The sequence below is a fragment of the Copadichromis virginalis genome, linkage group LG10, assembly GCF_057382275.1.
Source record: "Copadichromis virginalis isolate Kocher_CV1m ecotype Utaka linkage group LG10, C_Virginalis_male_GT1.1, whole genome shotgun sequence".
In the NCBI taxonomy this organism is placed as follows: Eukaryota; Metazoa; Chordata; class Actinopteri; order Cichliformes; family Cichlidae; genus Copadichromis; species Copadichromis virginalis.
Genome location: NC_140627.1, coordinates 16447341 through 16460082, shown reverse-complemented (window position 1 = coordinate 16460082; position 12742 = coordinate 16447341). Strand labels below are relative to the sequence as shown.

The following is a 12742-nucleotide window of genomic DNA, read 5'->3' as shown; positions in this document are numbered from 1 at the left end:
AGAACTTCAGGAAATAAAACACCGATAAATATAACCTCAGTAAAAGAAGTCAGCGGGGGTTACTACAGCTGTGTACCGGGGCCTGCGCTTTGTCAGTGGGATTGCTTGCGAGGCGAGCGGGTCTATCCCACGCTTTGCCGTGAGACTGGGCAGACATCTCCGAAATCATCGAAACACTTTTGCAAAGAGGCTGTATCTTGACAAACCGACCAGACACATGAAGATTAAACCACTACATTCTCGGCTAAAAAAATATTAAAACGGTATTTGGTGACACACAAACAGGGTTTTTCAAAGCTCAGTTCTGTTAGCTTCCACATGCCGGTTGTTGTGTGCTAGAAACAATGGCCACCAGGCCAAAGCAATGGTTTTGACTCGATCAGCGTTAACCCCGCCCCCTGAGTTTGATGGGTGAGGCTGACAGATAAAATTATTTCATGATGAGAGCCAGGCGCCAGGACTGCCAAAATGAAATAAATAAATATATCATTAAATAATTAATTAAATGTGTCAATAATTAATTAAAATGTGAAATACACAAATAATTAATTAAATGTGTCAATAATTAATTAATTAAATGTGTCAATAATTAATTAAAATGTGAAATACATAAATAATTAATTAAATGTGTCAATAATTAATTAATTACATGTGTCATAACTATTTATTTAATTAATTAATTCCAATTTTAATTAATTATTGCCACATTTAATTAATTATTTAATGGTGTATTTAATTAATTCATTATGGCAGTTCTGGCGTTCCATAGTGGCTCAGGTTACGGGTTACGCTTTAAACTGTAACCCCACTCTCCGATAGGTGGCGGTATACGCCTTTTAAAGCTAGACGTACCCTGTGAAGAAGAATCCGTTATCGGTAGCTTCTGCTTGCAACTTTTAGCCCTTGCTTATCTCGCTGTTTGAATTCCGCTTCGAAGTGTTTCAATTTTTATTAAGGTGTAGCTTAAACCGAATCTCTAACGCGTAGTTCGTACATGCCGCTTACTATCTAGGCGCCACTCTAGTCATTTTTTTACCAAAAGTTGATCTATTAGCCGGCTTGCTAACTTCCCTCGCGTTGCGCCATCATGTCTGGCGGTCTTATTCGAGGACCCGCGGGGAGTAACGACTGTCGGATATATGTGGGAAATCTCCCTCCCGACATACGTTCAAAAGACGTGGAAGACTTATTTTACAAGTACGGAAGTATTCGTGATATAGATCTGAAGAACCGAAGAGGAGGACCACCGTTTGCTTTCGTGCAGTTCGACGACCCGAGGTGAGCCGCATTGTCCCGCCGCCACGTCTGCCTGTTATCTCCACAGTTAGCCAGCTACACCCAAATAAGGGGACACAACGTGCGAGTTGACGGGATATAACCTGTAGCAAGAATTTGGTTTAGGAGAAGGTTTGAGTCGAGTAATTGGAGCTCTTTTTGGATTGTCGTGAAATGTGTGTTGTTGAGGCCTGCAGGAGGCCACGTTAATTGGCGGTTTACCCCGTTAAGTACCTGTGAATGTGCTTGCAAATGGGCTACTACCAAACCACTTTTTAGCTGATGGGTAATGATCAAGATACCAATTAAACGATTTAACAAACTATCTATCATCTATAAGTCCACTATAAGAGGCTAATTTCCTCCCCATTTTTAAATGGTCTATGACAAAGACTGAGATGCGAGTAAAACTGCATGTTTGTTTGCATTATTGGTATTAGATTATTCATTTCACTGTTCGATTTCACAGGGATGCTGAAGATGCTGTTTATGGGCGTGATGGATATGACTACGATGGCTACCGTCTGCGTGTGGAGTTCCCTAGAAGTGGAAGAGGAGGTGGTGGTGGTGGTGGTGCTGGAGGAGGGGGAGGAGGAGGAGGGGGAATGGGACCCCCAAGGGGAAGGTATGGTCCCCCATCCCGACGCTCGGAGAACAGGGTGGTTGTCTCAGGTGAGTGGTGTATTTTTCTATCTGAAGGTTGTGGTCTCTAGTTTAAAAGTGTGTAGTTGTATGTGTAAAGCTTACAAAACTTTTGTTGTTATTTACTTGTTAGGCCTTCCCCCCAGCGGGAGCTGGCAGGACCTGAAGGATCACATGCGGGAAGCAGGTGATGTATGTTATGCTGATGTGTTCCGTGATGGCACTGGTGTGGTGGAGTTTGTACGCAAAGAAGACATGACCTACGCCGTCCGTAAACTGGACAACACAAAGTTTCGCTCCCATGAGGTATGTAAATCCTCACATTGTCAGACTCTCTTAACTCATTCACTGCCATTGACGTCTATAGCCGTCAATTGCAGTGAATGAGTCAATGGGTTTAACTCATTCACTGCCAATGGCTGGCAGTGAATGAGTTAATAAGGACTAACTTGAAAAGCTTAGTCTTAAGAAGACGAAAAAAGGTGACAACTGGACTTCTTTAGGCTTGCAAAGAGGTTTCACCTTTAATCAAACGGAAAACAAATAGTTACAGATATTTATGGTGTGTTCCTGAATAAGTCAGAATTTCTGTTTTCCAGTCAGAAATTTAATCTGGAACACCCCCTGAACTTGGATGTGCCACTTGTAAAGTCAGACCAGACCCAGGAACTAAATAATTCATAGGCAGCATACCTTGACAACAAAATGTAGCATTAACCCGCCTTGGCTCATGTGCTGACTCACATGATCAGTAATGGGTCAATGATACTTGGAGCCGCTGCCAAAGGGAACAAATGCTGCTACACTTTAATTACCCGGGACTCTCCACCATTTGTTTTATATCATTTATTGATCTCACAAGGGAAATTGTTTTGTTACAGCGGCAGGATAAAGAATAAAAATTAGCCTGTTACAGAAAGACAGTTAGTTACAGTTTCACAGAAAATGTCAGGAATGTCAGCCTGAGGGAGAACTAACTCTTTTACCTCAGAATTGTGGAGTGGGTGAGATGGATTGTCCAAGATGGAGAGCAATTTGAGCGTCCTCCAAATTCTGGCCAATCATCGTTCCAACCTTGTGAATCAGTTGGCACTGATGCTTTTTCTTGCTCCTTATTGCTACCACAGATGGGTAGGAGACCTTCAGGATCACTTAGAACTGAAGGAGCCTGTTGGCTGCAAAGTGAAACGTCTTTGCAAACCTAAAGAAGTCTTGATGCCTTTTTTTTTTTTTTTCTTCCTCCTTTATCTCCAATCTCTTAAAGCTGTTAAGACTACCATTACCCAGATGACTGAGAGCCAACACAGACATTGAAAAGCTTACTTAAACATTGTAAGGAATGTGACAGTTAATTTGCAGTAAGTAAAGCAAAATGCTCAACTGTAAAGATTTCCTGGTGATAAGAATCAATAATTGGCTTATCTGTTTTATATTAACAGAAACGATCTTACTGAATGATGAATTGGCTGATTATGAATGCAATTTAAAATTCTGATGTGTGGATTGGGGTTGTTGTGCAGCAGTATGTCTGTTTATTTATGACTAATACATCAACCAGGAAAAAATGTGGTTAGCTATTTCTGTATGTGGGTTTCATATAACAGGAAAAGGAATGGTCGGTGATGTGTGCTCATGTTTGTGTTCAGGGTGAGACGGCTTATATCCGTGTGAAGATGGACGGCCCTCGGAGCCCCAGCTACGGTCGCTCTCGCTCTCGTAGCCGCAGTCGAAGCAGGAGCAAGAGTGGATCACGCAGCTACTCCCCACGCCGCAACAGAGGATCTCCCCGATATTCTCCCCGCCGCTCTCGCTCCCGCTCCCGGTCCCATTCCCGCTCTCGCTCCCGCTCTCGCACCTAGGCAAGCCTGACCTAAGAGCCAGAGTGGAAATCTTCACATTACTCAACGAATCCTGTGTATTCATCAAGGATCATCTCGTGTGTCACCTATGTATGCTGTCATGGTGTGTGCTTCCTTCCCTAACCGACACCAACCCACCTGCAGTTTTATTTTCCATTCTAATTTTTGCAGACCAGTTGAGCGTGCACATGACCGAGTTTTGCTCCATTATTTCTTCTCTTCTCTCAAAACGTGTTCTGCTTCTGCTGTGTCATCTCTAATTCATCTGTGTACCTCTCTTCTCCTGATTGTCCTGGTTGAGTGTTGAATGTTTTTTGCTTCATTTGCAAAGATTCTTTTTTTCTTTTTTTCTTTTTTTTTTTTTTTTACTTCCTTCAGGCGAAATACTGCTGTCTTTTTGACCTTCTTGTGTTTCTCTGTTCAGAGTTCAGAGGAACAGGATAGGATGGGAACAGAGGAAACAGTTCATATTAGGATAAACAGGAGGAGGAGGAGTCAAATGTGGCACCAATGGTATGATGGCTGTGCCTTGTCAACTGTGAAATTATAAGGCTGTTCATTTTTTCTTTTTTCAAAAAGCATAAATCTGACAATAGGGCCCAGTTTGAATGTTTTCAGTAGTTAAGTTTTTTTTTTTTTGTTGGTTTTTTTTTGGGGGGGGGGTTTGGTGCTTTTTATCATCCTTTATCATACAAAGTAAATCTTTGTATTTTGGGCTTGATTATAGATGGTTTTCTCCTTTTTCTCAAAGTAAACTCCCTGGTAGCTGCATTTATTTACATTACTTCAAGCATTTTCCTGAAGGTGTGATTCTAACTCGCCTCCTTCTCTTTGGTTCTGCTGGTATTCTGAAGGTTTGGACTGGGCTCATTGTCTCACCATTCCGGAGCTGGATCAGGATTCAGGATCAGTTTAGGATTAGGCTTCAGGATGGATACATGGAGCAGGATCATAGGAGCGTTTTTACCGGGAGAAGATCCCGACCCCCTGGCCCTGTCCACATAAACCCATCAAACCGGAACCATTGTAGTGCGATATTCAGAGAAAATTGGCTTTCGAATTTTCCAAAATTTCCCTTTTTGTGTGGGACCTCACAGACAGACTTACTGGCTACACAGTGCCGCACCGTTTATTTTTATTTTTTAAATAATTAAAAAGAAGAGAAAAGCATGGATCAAATCCAGGAGGAGGGCTGGGAGGTGCAGGATGGATCCACACGCGTAAGGAGTGGTAAATAGTGGAAAACCGTTACCAGTGGAGGAGGGAGGGAGGGGTGAAGAGGGAAGTCTGGGAGGAGACAAGGGATCGTAACTTTAATGTGGTTTGTATCTTTTTTTTCTTTTCTTTTGTTTTTCTTTTTGGTCCAGTTTTTTTTTTTCTAGCGGTGGCTGACTTCTGGTTTTCTTACACATGATCTCGATTATCTCAAAGCTTTATTCTCTTTTAATAAAACGTTCTACAACATTAGATGAACTGACTTTTTTCTTTCACTGCATTAAAAATGGTGTGTACAGAGTATTTGAACATATTCCTCTAGGTGGCTGCTGTTAATTTCATTGTCTTAAAAATCTCATAGCTTAGCAGGAGCACTGTTTGCCAAGGTGCTACCTCTTTCAGATCTTTCAGTCCCGCACTCTACACTTCTTTGTCTCTTATGATGAAGCCAGATTTGCCTCATTCTTCTTCCTCTTGCCTGGTCCACTTTGACGTCTCCACAATGGATCATCTGCCTCCATCTCACCCTGTCCTCTATGACATCAGTCCTCTGTATATCCTACACTACATCCATGAATCTTCTCTGAGGTCTTCTTTTACTCCTGCCTGGCAACTCCATCTTCATTTGTCTAGTATAATAATGGATTGCATTTATATAGCGCTTTTCTAGGCACCCAAAGCGCTTCACAATTCAGTCACTGAATGGCGAGGTTGCCATATCGTGCCCTCGGCCCCTCTGGCCAATACCAGTAGGTGGTAGGGTAAAGTGTCTTGCCCAAGGACACAACAACCAGGACAGAGAGCTGGGGATCGAACTGGCAACCTTCCGGTTACAGATAAGCTTCTCAACCCCCTGAACTACAATCGTCCCACTATGCATCCTCTGCACATGTCCAAACCATCTCTGCCTTGTCTCCCTAACTTTGTCTTCAAATTAAGCCGTCCCTCTGATCTACTACTTTCTAATTTTGTCCATTCTGGTAATTTTCAATGACATTCTTAACTTCAACTTTGCCACCTCCATCTTTGCCTTCTGTCTTCTTTGCTTGTGCTGTCTCTTGTTAGTGTTAGGAGGCAGTGAGAGAAGAAAAGATTAACATCTTCCCCCACTCTTCTGTCATCTTCAGGCACATTATTGTGCAACAGCTCTGGAGGCAGTTGTTGGTAATCTGGTCTTGGACAGATTTTATGCCAAATGGCTTTCCTGACAGAACTCTTCCCGTTTGTCCAGGTCTGAGAGTGGGGTTAACGATATTCATTATTATTCAATAACTTCCTCAGGTGTTGGTTTACTTAAGTAGTTGAGCCTCAGGGTCATTTATAGCAACTGGGTTCGTATTCAGCTTCAGTCTTTCCTGCTTTCTTGTCTCATCATCACATACCTATTTAAATAAAGGCATTTCTTTAAAAGAAAAAAAAATGCAAGTATTTGATTGTGTCTGTGCCAGCACGTTTAAACTGTGATGGCTGAAAATCTAGTGGGTGCTGAAACACGACTTGTATAAATACTAGAACTATTTTGTCTCTCGCTCTCTTATCTAAGATCACGTTTTGTCTCGCACTTGTAGAAGCGGTCTGCCGCTTTATTACGTGTGCGTGTGACGTACGCTGTCCCTGGTCTCCATTCAGTAGTGTCATGATGGTCTTCCTCAGTATTGGCACTCATGTCACCAGTCCAGTCAAACTGTGAGCACATATTTTGTTTTTACAGATAAAAGCTGTGTCTTTATTTATCTATTTTCCCCCTAACTGCTTGTTCGGGCCGCAGACGTTTAACTGTCACCCTAGCTCGCTGCTAGCGCTAGCACGCTAGGACGTGTTTTATAAATACGGAATCATTCGCGATATTGACCTGAAAAACCGGAGAGGAGGTCCGCCGTTTGCCTTCGTAGAATTTGAGGACCCGAGGTGGGCTGCAGTGCCACATTTTAACTCATGTTTACACCGAAATATCAGGACAGACTTTAAAGGTGATTTTAAAGCCAAAGAGATTCATGTTAATGCCCACACTTTAGAATTGTACTTCAGAATAAGCATGTATATTGAAATGGTTGTCATTGTTAATTTGGGTGACAATTGTAGGTAATTGTGCTTAAAAATGTTTTGTTTTTTATTTGTATTTATTACTTTTGGGGCAATGTATGTGTATGGAGTCAACAAAATATCCACAAAAAACACTTTAAAACTATATATTGTATCATTATCTCTTCTAAGAAAACAGACAGTTTTAGGTATAAATGAGACAACAAAACCCCCTCCCAATAAATAAATAAATAAGCAATTAGTTTTTACAAGTATTTTAAGGATATAAAAGCTGAGGGGCAATGCTCTACACCAGGGGGACATTTGAACCCTCCCCCCCCCCCTGTAGATTTGCCCCTGGTGTTAATAAGATAATATTGGTTTTAAATTATAAGCTCAGTTTTTTATGAAATCTTATTTCTACCACTAAGGAGGAAGAAACAAAGAGTTTTGACATATGCCATTCATAAGTCAAAACTCCAACTTAATACCTCAAAATGTCCTTATTCTTTTTCAGTTTCTGGTATTATTTCTCCAAAATATGAGTTAGAAAGTGGCAGAAATGAGTTTCCATAGATTTTAACCAACTAGTTTCACAGGTTCCGGATACAGACTGCTGGGTTTCAGATGTTTTCATTTTATTGGCTCTGTATTATGCCATAGTGACCAGATATTTGTAATATGGTCATCTCAGGTACACAGGTCTACTCCCACCTGTATTATCCAGATATGTTTTCAAAGGTCTGCACAAAGACCCTATTATATAGATTATAATAAACAGATTAATTTGAACAGTAAACCTTGCAAAGCCTTTTAAAGTAGTATCCCTGGCACTTGCTTCACAAAGTTTGACCAAATTAAACTATTTATCTTCAAAATGATTTACAGGAGAGTTGTTCTTTGAACTTATCAGTAGAAAAATAAACATCTGTAACTAGAATTTAGCTAAAACAGTTAAATAATTTTTTTTAATTAAGTAAACACTATATTAAAAGTAAAATAAAGCAATTATGAAGTAAGATGAGCAAGATATCTTGAAACCTCATTGAAAACGTCCCTGTAAGTCCCCCTGATATTTCCCATTTGTATTTAATGAAATCCTTCATACCACTGGAAGTAGGCGGTCAGCTCTATTTCCAGCTTTTCTGTAAAAGTGTGTGTTTCAATTAAAAAATGATTGAACAGACAGAACATAGTTTGCTGTTTCAGCACCATGGAGAGTGACACTGGGACTGATGGGGTCTGAGTGTTTTAATAAAGAAATGACGTTTCTCTAAAAACACTTCCCATGTCTAATTAATGTGCACTGTGATTTATTTACACAGCTGTATTGGTCTCTCCATGTAAGAAGTGTCCTCAGAAAATTATGCCAATTTTAGATAATGTTGTAAAAGTAAATTAAGACCAATGTTGCAATTTTATTTTGGGTGAAGCAATATTTTTAATGCCTTCGGTTATTTATGGGTTTAATATAAAACACAGATGTGCTTTGCAAGTCTGAAAAGTGAAAGCAATTAAATCTGCATTCTATTTGATTGCCAACTAGGGGGCAATAACTGCAGTTTCAAAATACTTGGGTTCCTATGTAAATCTACGGGAAACTGGCTTTCTTACTTAACCTTTCTAAGCAATTTTTTGCTGAGTTTATGGGTTCAGTCACTCATTTGGGGTAATACCGAATTTAAAAAATTGAGTCACGGTTTTAAATCTTTCTCATACTAAGTTTCACAAAGGTAATGCTCATTGGCTAACCACTTAAGCATGTGGTTTCACAAAGAGAAGCTTCTTTCCTCACATCCTATTTCAAAGCACCAGCTTGACTGCGCAAAAATCCCCACCTCCAAGCTTTTTAACCCAGACTTCAGAAGCCAGTAGGTGGCAACACATTTTATACTGTCTGTGGTTGCATACTGTTTTGTCCTTACCATTTTTTTTTATCATTGAGGGTAAACTGGACAACAAGACTACTCTAATTCGTCTGCACTACAAATGAGATAATGAAAACAGACCATCAAATTGCCTCTCTGAATCTTAAGAAAAAGTTGTATGCTTGTTGTTAGATTGGCTCAGTTTTACGTTAACACATTAAAGTGATATGTTGAGTCTTCAGTAGTCCAAAAGTCAAAAGTCGGTACCCTCTGTCATGTTCCGAGGAGTGCGTGAGTGTCAGTATCACTCTTCAGGGATGCAGAGGATGCTGTTTATGGACGTGATGGTTACGACTATGATGGCTACCGTCTGCGTGTTGAATTCCCTTGAAGTGGAGGTGGAAGGGGAGGTGGTGGCAGAGCTTTAGGAGCCCCAAGGGGACGGTATGGTCCCCTGTCACGGCGCTCCGAGTACAGGGTTATAGTCTCAGGTAGGCGCGTGCATCTTGTCACCTCGCATCTTATTACCTCCCCACCTTAATGTGTTACATTTCCTATAACATCCCTATTCTTCACGTCAGGCCTTCCCCCCAGCGGGAGTTGGCAGGACCTGAAGGATCACATGCGGGAGGCAGGTGATGTATGTTATGCTGACGTGTACCGTGATGGCACTGGCGTGGTGGAGTTTGTACGCAAGGAAGACATGACCTACGCCATCCGTAAATTGGATAACACCAAGTTTTGCTCCCATGAGGTAGGTTAGGGTCGCTGCAATGAATAGCTCTGGGAGTAAATTTTAGGATTTAAATTTTCCAAGGTAAGTCCTGATACAAAATTTCGAGCAGGGAGAGTGAGGAAAATGGTGAAATTCTACATTAATGACACTAATCAGATGGTGTACAATGTTAAGACCATTTTTAATTTCTTTCGTGGAGATTCTTTGTAAGAGGGCAGCAATCTTTTCCAAATGTTTTTAACCACAATTAATGTAATCAAGCAGCTCTTTTGCCATTCCCGCTCTTCTGTTTGTATGTTCAGGGTGAGACGCCCTACATTCGCATAAAGATGGACGGCCCTCGCAGCCCCAGCTACGGTTGCTCACGTTCTCGTAGCCATAGTCGAAGCCGGAGCAACAGCGGGTCACGCAGCTACTCCCCACATCGCAGCAGAGGATCTCCTCACTACTCTCCCCGACGCTCCCGCTCTCGCTCTCGCACCTAGACGCCCCTCCTATGACATAAACCACCAGCTCATCCCACCAGCTCGTCTCAGAGTGGAGACGACAGACTTCACAGAACAGATCTCCATGGACCATTTGCTGTGTTAACTGTTTCCTGCATCTCTTGTGTGTTTCTTTTCCCCCAGATTTCTGTTGCGGGATTTATTTTGCTTTAGACCAGCTGAATTTTCCTGGTTTATGTATGTCCCCTTTACTTATATCCTTTTCTCACCCTTTTCACGCACAATGATCTAAACCTTTTTCCTGCAAACTTGTCCCTTCCTATGTGTGTACTCCTCCTCTTCCAGTTCCAACCTGTGTGTGGATTGTATGCTTTGTGTTTTGGTTTTTATACTGGGGTTGTTATGGATGTATATATATTAATATACATATATTTGTTACCAGCATTGCTTATAAAATTGTATTTTGACCCTTTCCCGTGTTTCTCTGTTCAGAGTTCAGAGGAGCAGGATAGGATGGGAACAGAGGAGACTGTTCATATTAGGATAAGCAGGAGGAGGAGGAGTCAGATATGGCACCAATGGCTGTGGTCTCTATATCTGAAATCTGCATAAGATAAGGCTTTAGTCCATTTTAGCCATAAATATATGCTTGAACATAGCTGATTACTGTAATGAGATGTTTGTGGTTGTAGTAAAGGTTTTGTTTGTTGCATGCTCACATTCTAAAGTTCATACCGGCAAGGTTAGACAAGCCCCTAAAGTCCAGTGATTCTTCTCAGTAGTGCCTGCAGATTTTTCTAAAACATTATAAAGTCCTGTGATGGTTCTGTCCCTGGTAGCTGTATTTGTTGACATTTCTTTAAGCATTTTCCTGAAGGTGTGATTCTAACTTGCCTCCTTCTCTTTGGTTCTGCTGGTATTCTGAAGGTCTGGACTGGGCTCATTGTCTCCCCATTCCGGAGCCGGATTAGGATTAGGCTTCAGGATGGATACATGGAGCAGGAGCATGGGAGCAATTTACCGGGAGAGGATCCCCACCCCTGACCGTGTCCACATAACCCCATCAAAGTGGAAACATTTTGTAGAAATATTCAAACTTTAAATTGGCCTTCAAACAGCAGAAAGAAAATTTCTTTCCACACGGGAAGGCTTCCTGATGAGAATTATTTTTCTTTTTTAAATTAACATGATCAAAGCTTGGTGTAATCCAGGAGGAGGGCTGGGAGGTGCAGGATGGATCCACGCACATAAGGAGAGTGGTAAAGCTAAACATGAACACACTTACGGAGGGTGGGGAGACTGGGGAGACTGGGAGGTTACAGGAGAATGTGACTTTATGTATGTCACATTTCTCTTAGGTCAGCGCTTTTCTGCAGAAGATGCATATTCATTAGGATAAATATAATCTCCAGTACATTGAAAAGCTTCAATAAAAAATCAGTTTACAGTTTCCTGTTTTCCTGTTTTTCTTTTTTGTACAATTTCTGCAGATTTATCAGATTACACAGTACGTCTACAAGTTTCTGACATATTTCTGGCCTGATATTTGACTGCTCTTCTGTTGGTTGGTTTCTGGCATGGACTCAGCTTTTAAGCATATCCCACAAATTTTCACTGAGGTTGAGGTCATGACTTTGGAAGGCTATTCCAGAAAATTAATGTTAGCCTGTTTTCATGTGTATTTGCGTTCATTTTTTTGTTGAAGCATCCAGTTGGGTCCAAGTTCCAAACATCTAGCTCTTAATTTGAGGTGAAGTTAAAGAATCTGGAGGTAGCCCTCTTTCGTTATGATTCCATCCACTTTGTGCAGTGTACCAGTACCAGTGGCAGCTAAACAACCCCAGAACATGATGCTACCATCACTATGGTTGGCCATACCGTGTCATACCGTGGGGTATGTTCACGGGGTATGAAGGATCTCCAGGCATTTGGTTTGTTCATGGCTGGAAATTTCAGTCAAGCTTGACATCTCAGTTAATGGTGACAGTGGACAGTGACCCTGCAGGGTCACCATGGTGTTCCAGCAGTTCCAGTTAATGGCCTGCTTGAGCCTTGGAGGTTCCCTTGAACGTACTAACCAATTTCAGTGACAGTTTGGGTCTTCTTCCAGACACTGGAAAAGTGGTGACACATCTGAATGACTTGTACTTATGTACTTTGAACTCATGATCTTGGAGCCTGCAGTTGTTTAGAAATCACTCCAAGAGACCTTCTCAACTTGTGTAGATCTACAATCCTCTTCCTTAGATCTTCACCGAAGAGTTCCTTGGACTTTCCCATTGGACTTCCCCATTGGTCAATCCACCAACTGCTGTCAAATAAATACTTTATGTGTTGGCAAAGAAACTACCATTTATAGTCAATTGTGACAATCAATGAGAAGTTAATAGGTCTTATCAAGTTAAAAAAAACACTGTAGAACTTTCAGCACAACTTAAATGATTTAAGCGAGTGTGTGCACAAAATTGACTCTCTGTGGATTATAGAGAATCCAAAATAATTCCAACTTGTTTCTTTAAAATCATTAAAGATGTATGCTGTAAAATCACTACACTGTGGAAAAAGAACAGTTCAAAGAAATCATTAACACACAAAAGGACTGTGATGTTTATGCTTGTGATAAGTGAAAGTAAACTTCTGGGCACATTTGCAATGCCTCAGTTTAGGGTCTTGGTTATC

The 12742-nt window shown here is 41.2% G+C and overlaps 1 protein-coding gene and 1 pseudogene across 4 annotated transcripts; both read left to right on the top strand.

The window, feature by feature from the left end:
- Positions 1-831: 831 nt before the first annotated feature.
- On the top strand, positions 832-10777 carry LOC146700164 (serine/arginine-rich splicing factor 1B-like). 3 transcript variants are annotated; one of them, XM_085470249.1, is made up of 6 exons: positions 832-1278; positions 1745-1947; positions 2051-2223; positions 3564-3879; positions 4201-4289; positions 4631-5243. In XM_085470249.1, exons 1-4 carry the CDS (start codon positions 1088-1090, stop codon positions 3774-3776), a joined length of 780 nt encoding a protein of 259 aa, XP_085326375.1. In that variant the 5' UTR covers positions 832-1087; the 3' UTR covers positions 3777-3879; positions 4201-4289; positions 4631-5243. The 3 variants fall into 3 exon arrangements, with proteins under 3 accessions (XP_085326375.1, XP_085326376.1, XP_085326374.1); XM_085470250.1 differs by lacking the exons at positions 4201-4289; positions 4631-5243 and adding an exon at positions 10556-10777; XM_085470248.1 differs by having other exon boundaries at positions 4201-5243.
- LOC146700165 (serine/arginine-rich splicing factor 1B-like) lies at positions 6545-10535 on the top strand (annotated as a pseudogene). The gene is made up of 4 exons (XR_014922518.1): positions 6545-6677; positions 9197-9372; positions 9463-9635; positions 9920-10535. The product of XR_014922518.1 is annotated as a serine/arginine-rich splicing factor 1B-like (transcript).
- Positions 10778-12742: the final 1965 nt, after the last annotated feature.